The sequence below is a fragment of the Hypomesus transpacificus genome, chromosome 17 (assembly GCF_021917145.1).
Source record: "Hypomesus transpacificus isolate Combined female chromosome 17, fHypTra1, whole genome shotgun sequence".
Taxonomy (NCBI): domain Eukaryota; kingdom Metazoa; phylum Chordata; class Actinopteri; order Osmeriformes; family Osmeridae; genus Hypomesus; species Hypomesus transpacificus.
In genome coordinates this window covers 3,233,414-3,251,863 of record NC_061076.1, presented here as the reverse complement: position 1 = coordinate 3,251,863, position 18,450 = coordinate 3,233,414, and the positions used below count along the sequence as shown (strand labels likewise).

The window sequence follows — 18,450 nt, the reverse complement described above, 5'->3', positions numbered from 1 at the left end:
TGTAATTTTCACTAGTGATTGACAAATTTTTAAAAAATATGTAAAAGCATCCTATGAACTGGATGCCAACTGACATTTTAATAAATAACAAAAATTTAGATTTTCAAGATTATATCCATTAATCTCAGCTATGACACTAATTCATGTCTCTAATTACATTATACAGGATTAATTACATTTCATACTACTGACTCCTATCTGCAAGAACAACTATTAATTATGTTTTATCAAAACTAGTGATCCCTAACAAAGCTACATGAAACCCATTATCTTTGTAACAAGTACAAGGATAATTTCCTTCATTATAACTAGTGAATATGGTACTGTATATCATTTTACAGAGATCACCACATGGCTGATAAAACACCACTGATAAGAATATGGACCCTAGAGTTATAATAGAGTTGAACTGCCATTTCAAAGTAATTTAAACAAACTCTTGCCTTACATTGTTCTTACACAGATCACAAAAACACAGATTTTGATTTCAAGACTGAAAATATCCAACTGAATATTTATAACTTAAATTTGCCCAAACTGAGCTTTATGTACGACAAGTGAACTCGTAATATATAGTGGTGCTTTAAACATTTCATCCATGCACACCAATGTCATCCTCAGAGGTCTGTGACATTGTGTGATGTGATGTGTGGAGGCCACAGTGTGGTGGAGGCTTCAGAACAGCCCAGGTCTCAGTCTCCTCCCTGGGCTGCTCTCCTGGCTGTCACCCTCCTCCTCCAGCTTGTCAGTGGAGGTCTTGGGCAGTGTCATCTGGAGAGCACACCACAGGGCAGTGCGGGCCTTTCTGGTGGTGACACAGAGGTCCCTTAGTGCTGTGGCCAGCAGCAGGATGTCTGGGAGAAGGAAAGGACCTCAGATGTAATCAAGCAGCTTATTCAAGAGCAAAGATTTCCCATTTTGAGACTCCTTGTTTAGAAAGGACAATGCAGATAGGGGCCACGAATTCTGTATAAAGCTTATTGGAGGTATTACCTCTGTCCTCTCTGATATGGCCCCCTCCTTGCCTCTGCCGGCAGGACGTGTTGATGAATTCCTCCTTGCGTCTGGCCTGGGTGATGTAAATAGCTTCTTGATGTCTGTCCAGCGTTGAACTGATATTGGCATGGAGTGGGATGCTGCGTAGGCGTTCCATCTTACCAAGAAGACTCACCACCTGAGATATTCAAATGGATGAACACTGACCACAACATTTGATCTTGTCTTTCCAAAAGCCACATATACGTACTGTATTGTGTCTGAAGACAATTCTGTAGCAATAAGACTATTATTGAGTATGGTTAGAAAACGGGTATGAGTGATATGGGTGAGACTTGTTTTTGTTGCGTTATTTTTTATGTCTTACCTTGGCCAGCTCTCGAATCTGGTCCACGATCAGACGGTCGACTTTGGAGGGATTAGGAGGGACTTTTGGGAGGGCACTGCAGCTAACAGCTGAAATCTGCCTCCCAGGATAAGTCTTGGTAAGAATCACCTCAGTCTGAAACACAAAACAGAAGATGGCTTTTAATAAACATCTAAATTGAGAGATTCATATTTTATTCAAAACCCTTGTCTTTGTTCACCTTTTTTCTCTCCTTCTCCAAGAACCTCCATTGCTCATAGCTCTCTTCCAGGTGGCAGTGCAGCTGGCTCATTGGTCCACCACGGTTCCTCATCATCCTTGGGGACCTCGGGTCAAATGACATCCCAGGATACAGGCCCTCTACACTGGACCCCAGTAGGTCAAAGGGGCTGAAAGCTGCAAACTCACTGTCTGGCAGCAAATCACACAAGTCAGTGAGCGGGACACAGCTTCCATAAGGGAGAGAGGACCTGGAGTTGAAACCGGATGAAGTCATGGTGGGCATGTGGCAGTTGCTCTGTCTGGGGTTGCTCACAGGGTACATGTAGGACGGAAAGGGTGAAGTCTTCCCCATACTGAGGTTGCTCAGTCCCCCTGAAAATCTCTGAGAGCCGTACATGCTTCCCTGGTTGTCCAGGTAGGGGTTATGCAGAAGCCCCTTCTTTTCTCCCTCTCCCATGTGACTGCCTGTATGAGCCTTGGTTGTCTTTCCGTCCATGCACTGTCCAGGGTAGGCCTCACCCACCAAGCCAGCCGTGGGCATTCTTTTCTTATTCGGCTGAAAGTCTGTGTCTCCTCCCCTTCTCAGTCCATCCATGGCCAGTCCTAGTTGGGTCTGTCCTTCCCGGTTGTGGAGCACTGGTCCATCTCCCTGACTGAAATCTTGAATGCAAAGTAAACCTCTCTGTGTTTGTTGTGGGTGTTGAGGCACAAACTCAGACACAGAGTGAGAGAGCATATTGTTGGACCCAGACGGCACACAGTTGCTCCTGATTAGCTTGGGCTTATTCTGTAGCTGGTTCTGCTGGCTGGGATGTGAGAAGAACGGGTTAAGATTTGGGTTCATGGAGAGTGAGTTGTTTCCTTTGTGGCCGTTTATCTTACTCTGATACATGTTTGCAGGATTGGAAGCTGTAGACAGTGCTTTTGGTTTCTGGAAGTACTCAACAAGTTGGGGACCAAATTCAGATACATCTTTGGACATAAAGTCACTCTGCAAAGGCAGCTTTCTCCCTCCTCCATCAGTCTCCTGCTGCACTGCCCCAAAATCCCCTCCCAGTTCTTTATGATACTGCATGGTTGGAGTATTGTGTGCCTGCATTCTGGGGCTGGTGAATTTCCTCTGTTCAGCCATGCTGGCTTCGTATTGCATCTGTGCTGTCTGGCGGCTCTGTGTTTCCCTGGCACATGAGTTGTCTTGCTCACCAACCATTAGGGATTGCATATTACAGGCCAGTTTATTGACATCTTGCATTGCATACTGCTTGAATCTTCTGGGCATGACGCTGTTTAGACCAGCGTAATCTTCATAATAGTGATCAAAGCCATGGCTATTTATCTTGTTTTGGGGTTGAAATGCTTCCATGTGATCAGAGAGAGAATGCACTGACCCACACGTTTCTTCAACATCAGACGTACTGTACTCATGCTTACTCTGTCTCATCTTAGACAGGCAGGAGTTCCCCACAGTAGGCAACTGTAGCCCTGGTGGTTTCTGAAACTCTTGATTCTGGGGAACGTAGCTGTTCATGTCTTCGAGGCAGGAAGAGAAAAGCCACTGTTCACTGGAATCTAAGCTGGTGAATCGCTGGTACATCTCCTCTGAATCCCTGTTTATTGACTGATCTAGTGTTTTATTCAAAGGCTCATGGTAGGCATGGCTTGGCAGAAAGGGTGGTGTGAGATGGAATTTTGACTCTGGCTGGAGATATTGCTGGTAATCCTCCCTCATGCACTTTGGAGACCAGACAGAATTTGGATTGGGTAATGTCCTGAAAGAAAAGTTAAGTTCTTAAAAGTTAGATTTGAGATAGCTTAGCTAATTGTACACTGCGATAAATGTTTACTTTATGCAAACATAGTTATATGGATAAGAGCTCTGGATAAGAGCGTCTGCTAAATGACTAAAATGACTAAATGTTACCATCAGACAATGCCTTTATTAACATACATTTCCAGGGCGAGCTTGTCAACAGCAGTAAAATCCTATTCCGAACCCCGCCCCTCCACAGGACACAAGATACTTACTCCTCACTGTAATAACTGTCTATTTTATCAGCTTCTCCCAAGATATCTGACACCAACCCATACAGATCAGCTTCACTTCCACGATCATTTCCATCAGTAAGATTTCTTGAATAAAGAAACGTAAGATTACTCGTTATACATCATACACAGTTCAAACTGCCTGATATTAAAATATCACTCAATGAAATACCTTTGTTTGTTTTAGCCTATTCTAGATTGTGGGTATTTATTTAATAATTTAAATCTATAATGATGACTACATTAAATGTATTGTGTTAAATTATTTGATTTTCATAACTATAGCCCTCTCATTAAATAATAATTCATAAAAAAATTGGATTTATATTGTGTGAAACTTTTAGTCCATTAATGTACCTGCTTTTATTGTTCTGCGCACATTCAATGAGTTGGTATGGATCATCATGAACAGACCATGGAGTATAGGACATCCCAGGTTCGTCTGGGAGAGAGAAATTGGATAAAGGTAGGAATGGTGGAAACAGACTCCCATTGTCTCCAGTTCCGCAAGCCTGTAATACAAATTTTGTTATACTTAATATAATTATAAAGCTCAACTATACACCAGTTAACCCTTGTGTAGTCTTAATATTCTGTATCTTCCTCTTTTCATAAGAGTCAAAAAGGACCCAACTTCTCTAAACTCTCAAATAAAGGCTTGATTTCATTTTAAACCCCAAATCTATTTAGAATGAAACAACCTGTCATTCAACACAATCTTTGCTTCCCCTCTTCACAGTGCAAAAAGGCCGCATTTGCAAAGACTGCAAAGACTAGAGTGGACCTGTTGGGCACTGAAATGTGTACTTATGGCTTCAGCAAAGACAGAACTGGGGGTCCAGTAATGTTTTCTTAATTCAGCTCATGCATAGAAATGTATACCTGGGGACAAATCAAAGAGGGAGTATTAAGATGGCCGACCTGTTGTTTGTTGGTTGAAAAGAGAGAGTCTGATCCGAAAGAGGTGCCTTGAAATCGATCAAATGCCATTCTGACTCCTCTTGTACTTCCAGCGATTCTACCTTTCACACTATCATTGGCCTAAGAAGATCATTTCATCAGAATCAATCGGGAAAATTATTATTAGAAAAATTATCATTAGGATTACCGAATCTAGCATTTATAATATACTTAGTATTTAACTAGATATAAGTTAATATGCTGTTACTAAGCAGTAATGTACTATGGCAGTTGTGCCATCCAATAGGACGTGCAGGTGCGTAGGAGAAGAGATGTTGTAGAAGAAAAGCGTGTTTTCACTAAAAGTAAAGCCGTTCAGTACTCCCCACCTCCTGCCTCCTTTCTCTATAACACAAATATGTAGTAATATGTATCTACATCCCTTACCGGGTTGTGTAGGCTAGCATTGGGGAAGCTAGGACTGAAATAATGGCAGTGTATTGATAATGCTAGTTATCTTCTCCTATTTGGATACATTTTCATTAGAACCATTCACAATTTGTAGTGGGAAACCAAAAGTTTAACAAACTTTCCCAGCTAGCTAGCTACTATAGTAATTGGCTAGCACGACCATATACGGAATGCTTCACTCCCTAGAAGTTAGATTAAGACTAAGGTTATATATTAACACTTAAGCCTGCTTACCTCCATAATTGACCGGTCCAGGTTGATGAACTATTAAATAATTGATTCGTACAGGTAAATATTCACCATTTCATTATTGACTTCTCACTAGAGGTGCTGACTAAAACCGATTTATTGGGATGACGTGAGGTAAGACTAGGGTATGCGATCTCGAGCGTCCAGCTCGAGCTAGCAGTGTTGAGGGGGGGGGGGCGTAGTTAACATGATTGGCGGCTATGACAACACGGAAGCACAATTAGCAGTTTTTGCTGCTGCTCAACTTAATATAATTCTATGGGTCAACAACAAAAACGGAGATAGCCAAAGTAGCGGAAAGTCACTGGATGTGTTGCTGGTCACTAGATACGATTTTTTGTCGCTGTCAGCTAGCTTTTTATAAATGATTTCTAGTGGCCCACTTGTTGGTTGCTACTGTGTCCGCTCGTCACTATCACTGACTGTATGGTCACTATCATCAAATCAACGTCCTCCAGTAACAATCTTACTGCTGTCTACCATGTTATTGGCCCGTTAGACCCTCCAGCCAATGAATGATCAATGGGGGAGGGGAACATCCAAAAGGCATAGCAACAGTTTTAAGAGAATGGATTTTATAAACACCTCAATCTCAATAGAATGCTCATCGTTATAGTTTTTCCCCTTACTACTAACAAATAACTTCAGAAACATCATGTTGTTTATTGATTTGATCACAACTTCACAAGAGATCGCTATGCGACTTGCATGGACACAGAGAAAATGATGATACAAATTATGACTGGATAGACTATCAAACGTACAAATAAATAAACAGGCCTATAAAGCGTACACGGGGCGAACATAACCCGGGTGGAAATCGGTTTCAAGGCCCCCAGATCCCTCCTCCCATACTCCCAATTACACAAAGTTCTAGGGGAACTTGAAACGGTCTGATTGGACCATGCAAGTCGCACAAAGGAAAAGTCAAGCAGCTGCAGGCAGCCCACTGACTGCAAGCGAGGCGAAGGGATAAAAAGTGAGCTCACTTTTCTCTTTTGTAACTGCGATATTTAGCTACCTAAAAGTATCACAAACTTCCTAATGCTGCGGAATACAAATAGATTTACATTGCATGAGCTTATCTGGAACCAATAACCCAAACAGGAGTTGAGTTAAAACCAAAATGATTATCCATAGGAGTTTCGTTACTCTCGCATTTCTACTGCCCTCTTTGATCTCAGGACAGCATCAAGGAGATAATGGAATAGCAGTTCCTGACCACGGATTTTGTCAGCCTATTTCCATACCACTATGTACGGACATAGCCTACAATCAAACCATTATGCCAAACCTTCTTGGACATTACAATCAAGAGGACGCTGGTCTGGAGGTGCATCAGTTTTATCCCTTAGTTAAGGTACAGTGTTCACCGGAGCTCAAATTTTTTCTTTGCTCAATGTATGCTCCCGTATGTACAGTATTGGAGAAAGCCATTCCACCGTGCCGCTCAATCTGCGAGAGGGCCAAGCATGGCTGTGAGGCGCTCATGAACAAGTTTGGTTTCCAGTGGCCTGAGCGTCTACGGTGCGAGAATTTCCCCGTGCTTGGCGACGGTCACATTTGTGTTGGTCAGAATGAATCAACTGCAACTGTTCCACCCGTTCTCATGCCAGTCCCTGGAACTCCAGGAGTCCATGTCTACTCCACACCTGATAGGCCTTTCCGTTGTCCAGCCGTTCTCAAAGTTCCATCCTATCTTAATTATAAATTTATGGATGAGCTGGATTGTGCTGCACCATGTGAACATTCTAGAAGCAGTGGAGGCTATATGTTTTTCAATGATAAAGAAATACAGTTTGCTCGTATTTGGATCCTCATCTGGTCTTCCCTCTGCTGTGCATCCACCCTATTCACGGTGACCACATACTTGGTGGACATGCAGCGTTTCAAATACCCAGAGAGGCCTATCATTTTCCTGTCTGGCTGCTATACCATGGTCTCTATAGCATACATAGCTGGCTACTTCCTGGGGGACAAGGTGGTGTGCAATGACAGTTTCAGCCCTGAGGGTTATAAGACCATTGTACAAGGCACCAAAAAAGAGGGCTGTACCATTCTCTTCATGATGCTGTATTTCTTCAGTATGGCCAGCTCCATCTGGTGGGTCATCCTGTCGCTCACCTGGTTCCTAGCAGCTGGTATGAAATGGGGCCACGAGGCCATTGAGGCCAACTCCCAGTACTTCCATCTGGCAGCATGGGCAGTCCCTGCAGTGAAGACCATTAGCATCCTGGCCATGGGGCAGATCGAGGGGGATGTTCTCAGCGGGGTCTGCTTTGTGGGCCTCAACAGTCTAGACCCACTAAGAGGTTTTGTCCTGGCCCCCCTATTCATCTACCTCTTCATCGGAACTTCTTTCCTGCTGGCCGGCTTTGTGTCCCTGTTCCGCATCCGCACCATCATGAAACACGACGGCACCAAGACGGAGAAGCTGGAGCGCCTCATGGTGAGGATCGGCGTGTTCAGCGTGCTCTACACGGTGCCTGCCACCATTGTCATCGCCTGCTTCTTCTACGAGCAGGCTTTCCGTCACCACTGGGAGATGAGCTGGGTCAGCCATAATTGCAAGGGCCTGGCCATCCCTTGCCCCATGCAGAACCGCCCCCGCATGACCCCAGATTTTACCGTCTACATGATCAAGTACCTGATGACCCTAATTGTGGGAATCACGTCTGGCTTCTGGATCTGGTCAGGCAAGACCCTCCAGTCATGGCGCAAATTCTACACCAGGCTGACTAACAGTAAGCACGGAGAGACCACTGTGTAGAAGAAGCATGTGGGACTATTTTTTTTAATTAGTTCTAATGCATTCTATAATACATTTTTTTCCACTTTTCTACTTTCTGTCAGAGTGCTACTTTTATACAGTAATCAGATTGCCACCAGTATTTTTCTAAGACATTTCCACAGATTTTGTACAGTTATGAATAAAATCACCAAATCATTGAAAAGTGTGGTGAGCTTGACACAAGAACGTACTGTTGATCTTTAAATGACTGAACATGAGTTCCTGAGCAAACAACAAGCATGGTTACCGAGTGCCATGTGCTGACAGGCTCTCCTCCCCCACTGTGCTCACCAGTCTTTTTTTAAAGTTACCAGCCATAAAACTCTCCCGTGAGAATGAGCAACCAGCTGGGAATACAGGGAGCGGGGGAAGGAGCCTGAAAAAACAGCCATTCTAGGACTTCATCTTTTTCTCTGTAAACATGTCAGATGTAATTAAATGCAACTGTATATAGTATTTGTAAATATATGAAAGTATATATTTGTATTTAATGAATGAAATGCTTTTGCGTACTGTCAGCTGTGCTCCGTTTGTCATTCTATTACCTATGAATGGAGCATTGCACACATTGTCCCGTCTGACACTGTGGCATAGCCTAAAGCTTTTGAAGTTGGTCCTGTAACAGCATTTACCCTCTGATGTATCAAATCGGAGACTCGTAGGATGTACACTTTCTCTACTCTGCCTCTATCCTACTCTCTCTCTCTCTCTCTCTTACCCCACACAAAGTGCCTTAAAGAGACATGGAAAGTGCCGGATCTTGGATGAGAGGCTTAAACATTTGTACTATGTGTCCTTTCTAGGTAGTGGGAAACTTATGTTTCTTAATCTTACTAGAGATGGCACCCCATGACTGGAACATTAGATAGCCAAATTGATTCAATAACCGAATTGGTTGAATACTGCACGTAAATGTTGTGAGTCTTGCAGTCATTTAATGATCAAATGCATTTCACATTATGGAAAGAGAGGACAGAGGGGCGATGAAACAATAAACTCCTTATGATTTCATTTTTTTTTTACCGTGTTTCCTTTGACTTGTTTCTTTGCTGTCTTGTTTTAGCAGTCATTTTTTCATAGTTTTGTAATCAAGTTGAACCCTCAAGTTCTTCAAAAACACACCTTTGGAGTTCTAAAGGCATGTAGGAATGCTTTTCTGTAGTACATTATACTGTTAATGCCTGTAGGATGTCAAATGTCATGTGCTTAAATGGAAGTCTGATAAAATGTGCTTTTTGTGGTTTAGACTAACAATGGCTCCTTTAGAAACATAAACCAAAAACTCTGCCTTATAAGCATAATTCTGGCTCTGCTAAGGGAGGTGTCATATTTCCCCAAAATACATCCTAAAGGCATGTTGTTTCTTTGTCTTGCTACAATATAATATCCTCTAGTCTCAAGTAATTCAGTTATGATCCGGTGCTGCAATAGGCCTTGTTTCACAATGCTTAGGCTGTACCTGAAATGTTTTGTCGTTTGCCCTGGCTGGTTATCTATGTCTAACTTGGTTCTGCCCATGCACTTTCTCAATCTGGCCCTATCAGCCTGTATCTTTCCTGTCTGATGGTCCGGTTCACAGTCCTGTTAACCATGCCAATGTGTTGACATTTGAGTCATACCTTAACATCTGTTAGCTTTCAGACTGGGAGGCGACTGCCATGGAAATGTGTTACCCATAGCTCTGGGCATGAGCTAACATGGATAGCAGGAACGATAGACCCTTAGAAGGCATATTAACTTTCAAGCCACCATGAAAGAAATGATGAGACTTGGTTTTTTGTGTCTCCGAGTTCTTATGGGAGGTTATTCATCCCTACATAAACAGTGAGGTAAAACACACAAAGTTAGTATTTTATCTTTCCAAAGTAAAGACTGCACTGTATGACACTGGATGCCCCCCAGTGACTGAATGACTGAAAGTGAACCACCTCTAAGATGATGTAATGAAATAAATGTGGTGTTGGAGAATGTGATACTCCCTAGGTCTTTAACACCTCCAGTTCTGCAGGTCATACTTCACAAGCACACAGTAATGCACTGCTGCTCCACTACAAGTGGTTTAAACTGTGCAAGAAATTGCTCATTAATCATATTCTTAGGAGAGGCTTGACTTTACCTTGGTGCAGAAGGTGAACCACAAATCTATTGCCCGAAGAGAAAAGATAGGAAAGTTATTATTTGTGTGTTGATGGGGGCTAGCTAAGGAGATAGGTTGCAACAAGAGACAACTCAGATTTAGGATTTCATGAAGAAACCAAGAGCTTTCTTTCTTTTCTCAAGAAGTTGGCGTGAAAGGGCATACATTAACCTGCCCTTCTTCTAGCCTACCCCTCTGTACCTCCTGTGCCTTTACCCCCCCACACACACACACACCCCCATCTCTCTTTCTCTACCCTGATCCACCTCTCTTCCCCTCTCCGCTCAAATGAATGGGGGGAATGCAGTGAGTCAGTGGAGCAGTGCCGGGCTTTGGCCCAGTGACAGACAGTCTCCTATGTGCTGCTCCCTTCAAAGGGCCGCTGAAACCTGACTAGCTCCTTATAAACAGGGCCGCCTGCCCTGAAGGCCCGCTTCCTGCGCTTCACTCAACTTAATGGCTGACTTGTTTGGTCTTTCACCGAAGCACGGGGAGGCGAGTGAGCAAGGAGAGGGAAAGGAAGGGGGATGTGGGTGGGGTGCTCATGGTGGGGAGATTGTTATAGAGGTAGGAAGGGGTTTGGGAGGTGTTTTGGAAAATTCTGTTTAATTGGTGTGCTTCGTTCTTTCTCCCAAGAAAAACAAAAAGAAGAAAAGAAAAGGAGAATCAGGACGAGGAAAGATGTTGCTGCCATACTTTGAATCCTAACACAAAACCCTTGGCTTTCAGACCCTGAAAACTAAATTGTACCAGATGCTCAGATTCACTTTTCAGTGTTTTAAATGTAACCAGCAAAGCCGTTTTCACTTGATATCCTCTGGTCAGGAAGTTGAAGCCTGACTTGTGTGACCCAGCAGGAAAACTGCATAAGCTTTACAATGGATTTACCCCTGACAGGCTTAATATGTAGAGGAATGTCAAAAGCCTTCAATTCACCATCCCACACTCTTTTACAACCTATCAAGCTGAGACAACAAAGGTATCACTCTGAGCAGATTACATGACCAACAGGAGGACTATCTATGTGGGTCAGACACTTACAGCTTGTCAACGCCACTGACTGAGTTTTCCAACACAGCCTGAGAACGAAAGCAGTTTTGATTTCCTTCTCTATGCTGATCTCAGGTTTAAGTGTAACATGCACCCTCGTTTTCTCCTCGAGGGCAAGAAGGGACAGGCAGAGAAGGAGGCAGGAAGAATGCTCTTCAGCATGTTGACAATGTGATCTCACCTTGATGGTAACAGGCCCTCGGAGAGTGTCAAGAAGATGGCTCGTGTTTTTTTTACTGTTCCAGGCTGTTTGTGAGGACCTATTGTTCATACCTATGGAGAGGCTGTGAGGTCCAAAGTTTCAAACACAAATGTTGATTTTAGTTAAAAAAACATTGTTGCTTTATGTCTCAATGGAAAATCAAGGACTGCAAAAATGTTTTGCGGATAAGAAAAGTACTGGATCAAAGGAACAGATGGAGAAAGAAAGAAAGATCGACCTAAATCTGTTAGTGATCACGCCCTGGTGGAGTCTCAAAGACAAGATCAGATCATGCTTTGAGCGCTTCTGCTCACGTACACATATTCGTTTTACGAAATGAAAGGCAGTTGAGTTTGTCCAGAGCACACACCACCTCTGAATCTCACCATCCTTGAAATCTTACAGCCACAGACATCCTATGTGTTCCCTTTCCTCATACCTGCCTCAAGAACAGGAAGACTTGGCAGGAGAGAGGCGGCTAAAATCCACATGTCCATATCCTTTGATACAGACGCCCACCCCCCCGGCCTGGTTGCCATAACAAATCAAGATCAAAGATTACCGATTCCTTGGATGGACACCAGTGAAGGACAAAAAAACCCATCTTAAATCCACTCTCTAAAGCTGATTTCACTGAAACGGTTTGTTTGAGACATTCGGGGGGACTAGCATTCATCAAATGTACAAATGGACCGTTTTCCATTGACACATTTTTCCATTCACATTTCTGCCGAGCTATCCTACCGCCCCTGTCCCTCTTTGAACCATTTGCGTCGATCAGAGGGGTTTGAACAGCAACAGGAGGAGAACAGAAGCAAACAGCTGTGGAGTGGCCTGAGTCCACCTCCTCCCCCTCCAAGGTTCAGTCTCACGCCTCAAGCACACCATTTGTCTGGGCTTTTATTGCCTGCTGCGCACACAGGCCACTCAAGGCTGGTTTCGGCAAGATGGGTGGATGAGGCTTGGAGTAAGCAAACACACACACACAGACGTTTGTAATAATAATAATAATAATAATACAAAATTGGAATCTTCCTCTGCTGTAATGTAGTTGGAGTATGCCGACCTGGGCCCAACCCCTTGGATGAGTATGGTGAAACAGAGAGAGAGAGAGAGAGAGAGAGAGAGAGAGACAGAGAGAGAGAGATAGAGAGAGACAGACAGACAGACAGACAGACAGACAGACAGACAGACAGACAGACAGACAGACAGACAGACAGACAGACAGACAGACAGAGAGACAGAGGGTGGGTGCGCCCAGATCTGCTCCAGCTGCTACACAGAAAGGTGCCGACAGCTGCGTTAAGGATATTTTGGGAGCCTGAAGCAAGCCGGGGATAATGATGGTCTTCATTTGGAGGAGCGAGGGGGGAGGGGGGGGTTGATGCATAGCCAGACGCCACATTGTGTACACAGCTATGCCACTCTTATAAACTATTGGGCTGATGATGGCATAAGTGGTGATGACAATGCAAACAGTGCAAAAGGGCAACTTTGGCTGCATTTCAACGTCTTCACATTTTATTGGAATTATCGGACAATCAAAGCATCTCCCTGGCTGAGCCCACCTCCTGCATACTGTCAGAACCGTCTGTCTGTGTCGGTGGTTGTGGAATCCAAGTTGAATGGTTGGTGTCTAGCACAGAGGACATTCAGAAGCCTAAGACAAACACAAACACCAGCGGTCACTTAGGAAGTTAAAGAGAGGGGTGAAAGCACTTACTGTTCCACCTCAGTACCTTGAAACTCCTGGCTGATGTGCCTGTGGTTAGTAGCTGTTCGTCTCTGTGGCTACTGAGGAAAATAGAGCCACTGGGTCTTTCAGGGGCTCAGCTTAACAGGGCGAGAGCTGGGTGAGAGACAGACCTTGGACGTCCACTTAGGAGTAGCCATTTATTAGACGTACCTAAATACTCGAATTAGCTCTACAGTAAATGTTTTAGTCTCAACCTTATTTCACTCCCGAGGCTGGTTGTTATAATGGGATTTTGAGGCACATATGGTGTACATTTCAGATGTCTTTGAAAGGGGTTCCATCCATTATATTCTACCTTTCCCCTCCCATGAGCCTCCACTCCCCTTCAGGCTCCAGGTGATGACTCATTACGCTGGCTCCTCTCTGGCGAACACCAAGACCCGTGTTTTAATGGGGCCCTTCTTAACTCTTAACAACTCTTTTAGAGGAATTTACAACCCTGGTCCTGCACCACTCACTCCACCAGGAGGAAGGCACACTGGAGGATTGTCCTGACACAGCCAGCAGTGGAAATGTACCACTGGAGGCAAGGTGGCGGCAGTGCTCTTGTGAGTTTGCTGCGCGTGTGTGTGGTGTGTGTGTGTGTGAGTGAATGAGTGAGTGATCATAAAAGGGCTGGAGCCTGTAGGTTTGCTCTGTAATTTCTCCCTCCCCGCGCAGGATAATCACTTCCATGTGGGCCCTGCCCAGACAGAGACATTGGAGGGGCCTCACTGAGGAGGAGAGTTAAACAGGCACACATATCTCAGTTACACGGTAACACAAATAATATGATGAGAATGACCGAGACAACAGCACAGTTACAAGTGAATACAAATGAATACGCCACAATTATCCCACTCACTCTCTCATGCTCATGCTTGTGATTGCATTTCTTTGAAATACCTAGAAAATAGTACTGGCCAACATCTTCCTCTCTCCCAATCTTTCTTCATTTCTCTATTATACTGTTCTCCGAGAGATCATAAAGAAAAAAAAAATCACTTTTCTGAATCTGAACTGAGTAACAACAGTATAAATTAACTGAACAAATCGTAGCTGTGTGGTTATGGCAACGGCATACAACCACATTTTCTTATTTCCTTCCTCCAGTCCTGATGTTGTGTTTCCCCTCGGGTGGCTGCTGGAGCTGCACATGTTTAGTTGTGTCTAGGAAGTCCTTGGGGACAAGCACTCCAGACGGTCACGGTCAACGTGTGGAACTAATAGACCACAAAAACAACATACTCCCCCACCCATCAGCTAAGAGGATCAGTCCAGCTCTCTAACGCACGCATCCTCCTCATATCGTGAGGTCACATCCCTTTGTGAAAGAAAGTGTCTGTGTGGCCAACAAAAGAGAAGACTAAAGAAAAAAAAGTTGGAGATTCTATCCAACAACATTCTTAAATATCTTACATTTGAAATAAACATTTTTTCAGAATATTTCACGATGATAGCGATTAGCGAATAGCAACAAGTATCTTAACGGACCCCCTGCCCCTTGACCAACATTACAGTGTTACTTAGTTTACTTAGGCGTTTGTGTGGTGAGTGAGCCCCCCCCCCCCCCCCCCCCGCCCCCCACTGTTCTCTGCCTAGCTTGACACTAACTACATAAACATACAAAATGTACCATGCGCTGCGGGATTCAGAATCACAGAGCAACCAGCAGTCCAGAGACATTAAGTTAGACCCAATTTGTTTATTTTAATGGGTTTCCGCCATAGCTGCATGTGTGAGGCCAATTTCAGCTGATAGCCATCATACCCAGGCAGAATATTTCATAAACAGGCAGTGTAAGTCACAAACAGGTAGCATACTTCACAAACAAGGACATTCTGGGACACTTTCCAATTTCCTGACCAGGCTAAGAGCACATAGGGCCCCTCTCCTGCATGTCTCCGGATCTCCACTACATGCAGAGGTTGTATATACGGGCCAGCTTCCCCTGCAACACAGAGAGAGGAGAGGTCAGAGGTCATTATTAGAACAACATAATATTTTGGGGGGGCTGATCTTCAATACAGCAGGATGTACTAACCGAGAGAGCGAGGTGCTGTATGAGAAACCATATACATGTAGAATAAACTGTCAGGCTGTCCTTAGACCATAGCTCTGTAGGAAGTGGAGGAGATGGAGGGGGGATGTGGGCAGATAGCAGAGGTCTGCCTAGCGTATCCCAGCTGTTTGAATATCCTCCAACTTAAACCCTTCCTCTGAGTTCCCTGGTGGTCAGGGGAGCAAATGTTCACACTAACTAATGAAGCCACCCAGAAGCAACAGGCGCATCCACTTCAAATCTTTCCTGCAGAACATGAGGGACTGTGTGGCAGGTGCCAAGCCTCCCTTTCTGGGAAAATGGCCGAATAAAACAATGCAGACAGTTGTTTTAAACATGACTAATAAAAACAGTACACTGTGTGAGTTTGAAATGCTAAAATGATTCAATTCCGTTGCTTTCCCTGCTAAATTACAGAAGTATGACATTTGAGGATTTTTATAACATAAAAAAACTGTTTTTTCTCTGAAGCACTTCTTCTCTAGATGTTTTAAAGGAGTAGCTTATAAATAATCCTAACACTCACTAAGGAACCATCCCAATAACAGTCACTTTTCCTCCTGTTAACACTACAACGCATCTGTACTATGTGCAATATTATTTTTTTGTCACATGTTCAGTTGCATGTGAAATAAGACATAGCAAGTGGCTTTGACAGTGCAGAGAAATGCAGCCACCAGGCAGGCGGCCCCCAGGGGCACCACTTTCCTTATCAGGTACTCTTTGATGACCAGCACACATCCCTAGGGGACAGGGACAACATGAGCTCCAGCACAGTGGCACCAACACTTCACACAGGCATCTGTCTCCTGTCTATGCCCTGCGTCTCATGAACTGCTCATGTCTGCCTTTCATGGGCCACAGAGTCTGCGGTCAGCCCTGGAACCAGCTGACAAACATCAGGGGAGTGTCGTTCTGCAGTAAATCAAACACTTGTTGAACTTTAACCTTTGTCTAGTAAATTTTGTAGGTATTTTTCCTAAACTCTAGTTTAAAAGGGCCCTATAGGCAGGACAACTGTATAGACACTTCATTTTATGAGTATTTGTGAAATATGGAGAAGATTTACTACAGTCTAATGGTCTAACCTTCCTTCTATTGTTAAGCCAGCAGGCTTGACTCTGGACAGAATAGTAAGACAATGACAAATGTATTGCGGGGTCAGGGAAAAGTTGTTTTCCCCTCAGTTTCCCCTCATCTCCTGATTGTGATGATGTCCAGATGTCTTCTTATGTTTGCATGCAAGGCTTTATTTCCAGTGTCTCATGACAAGACAGATCAAGACCCCCTACGTCTTGGTCAGGCTTGGTCTGAGTCTCTGAGGACTCTGGCCTCAGAGCCAAGACTGCTCCTCCCGATGGACCTCTCCAGCTGGGCTTGCTCACACTTTTGGGATTCGCTCACGGACAACACCGGTTTCTGGAGCAGGGTTCAAAAGTTTGGGGGACTGGACCAAGCTAGACAGATAAGGATCAGTCCTGGTCCACCTACTCCTGTTTGAAACAGCCTCTGTGTCATGTTTAACCGTGAGCATGCACAAACACACACACACACACACACAAACTGACTGAGAGAACATTAGCTTTCTCTGGTCTGGCTTTCATTTAGAAGATGATTAAGTCGCAGTGTATCAGTGAACTCTTTGGAAAATGGTTCTGTGTGCGTGCATGTAAAGCTACGTCTACTCGTTACTATTAAAAAATCTGCATTACTCAAACTACATGATTGGCCCGAGGGGCCTGTTCTTCTTTGAAACCAGATGTTCAGAATAGAGCTAGTTTTTTCTTTCTATTACTCCTTTTTATACTGGAAGGGTGCTTTCACACTATGTCAAGTGTGCCCCCTAGTGTAGATCTGCAGGAGCTTGAATGCCCATGCTGTTCCAAGGCTTTTCCTCTAGGTGGAGCCAGTGTTTTCTCTCTTCAATATAATATATTAGGCATATTATGCTTCACGTTCAACACATTAACGTCCTCTAAAGTAAAGTCGTTTTCAGTAAGAAGTCTGACTATTGTTACGGAATCAAATTTGTTCTAGCATTGTCTTGGGTGTTAATCGCCTTGTAAGTTGGTAACAATAAGCAGTCTTGAGCCCTTCTTCAAAACAGTTCCAGTCATAGTGGCCTATTTAATATATTTCATAATTCGGTAGTCATGGTTATGCATGCACTATACAGCCTAGTACCTGGAATCTGAAGCAATTTAGTGGGGTATTCCACAAGAGGAAGACGCTTGTGTTGATTTGTTTCTCACCAATCAGGCAGTGATCTGAAAAGAAGCCAAACCATTGTTTTTGGCTTCCTATGTTTAGCTTCTGTTTGTCCATTTCCTGACCGGTAATTTTTCCCATTTTATGTTCTAGTTTCAAGTGGTGGCCCTTGTCAAGCCCAAGGCATGATGTCCGGCAGTCACCTCTTGTGTTAGTTTCATTTTGTTTTCTCAGTTCTTAATATACCATTCTGTCACCCTTTCCAAATTAGATGTTCTCCTTTACCAGCATTTCAAACTAATGAGTGACTAACGGGGCAGTTCTTTCCCAGCTGTGTGTATCTCAATCCCCATCTAGGTCATGTAGAGTCTGAGAAGACACAAAGAAACAACATAAAAGACAACATTCTTTAAACCAGACTGTTTATCAGCGTGACCATGAAGAGATAGACCACTACCTAACCGGTTGTCTGTGATTCAAGCTATGGAGACTGTGTGCAGCAAAGGGTGCAGGTCATTGTGTCTGCTTATTTCTCTCCTTTGTATGGTGAAAGTGGCTCGGCTCTGTGTGGCTCGCCTCGGCCCCCCCCCCCCCCCCCTCGATTACGCAGAGGCTCCCAGGGTGAATGGAGCATTATCATCCTGCCTCCCTCTCAGACAGACAGGTCAGACAGCTCCCCCCCCGCCTCCCTCCCCATGTTCAGATGGGACAGTACTGGCTGGCCCATAGTCCCTAGCCCAATGGTTCCCAACCCTGGTCCTCGGGACCCCCTGTCCTGCATGTTTTAGATGTTTCCCTGCTCCAACACACCTGATTCAAATGAATGGTCGTTAATAGGCTTCTGCAGAGCTAGATAACGACCCATTCATTTGAATCAGGTGTGTTGAGCAGGGAAACATCTGAAACATGCAGGACAGGGGGTCCCGAGGACCAGGGTTGGGAACCACTGCCCTAGCCTCTTAGGCCACGTTTACACATAGCTGGGTATTTACAGAAACGAATATTTCTGCCCCTCCG

At 44.2% G+C, this 18,450-nt stretch overlaps 2 protein-coding genes across 2 annotated transcripts; one reads left to right on the top strand and one right to left on the bottom strand.

The window, feature by feature from the left end:
• Positions 1-675: 675 nt before the first annotated feature.
• moto (minamoto) lies at positions 676-4,059 on the bottom strand. The gene is made up of 7 exons (XM_047038181.1): positions 3,986-4,059; positions 3,611-3,715; positions 3,007-3,354; positions 1,584-2,763; positions 1,364-1,498; positions 994-1,174; positions 676-854 (listed from the first exon to the last, which is right to left on the bottom strand). The coding sequence occupies exons 1-7, from the start codon at positions 4,057-4,059 to the stop codon at positions 676-678; spliced, it is 2,202 nt and encodes a 733-aa protein (XP_046894137.1).
• A 2,096-nt stretch (positions 4,060-6,155) lies between these two features.
• fzd2 (frizzled class receptor 2) lies at positions 6,156-9,061 on the top strand. Its single transcript, XM_047037816.1, has one exon. It carries the CDS (start codon positions 6,375-6,377, stop codon positions 8,016-8,018), a length of 1,644 nt encoding a protein of 547 aa, XP_046893772.1. The 5' UTR covers positions 6,156-6,374; the 3' UTR covers positions 8,019-9,061.
• The last annotated feature ends 9,389 nt before the right edge of the window (positions 9,062-18,450 follow it).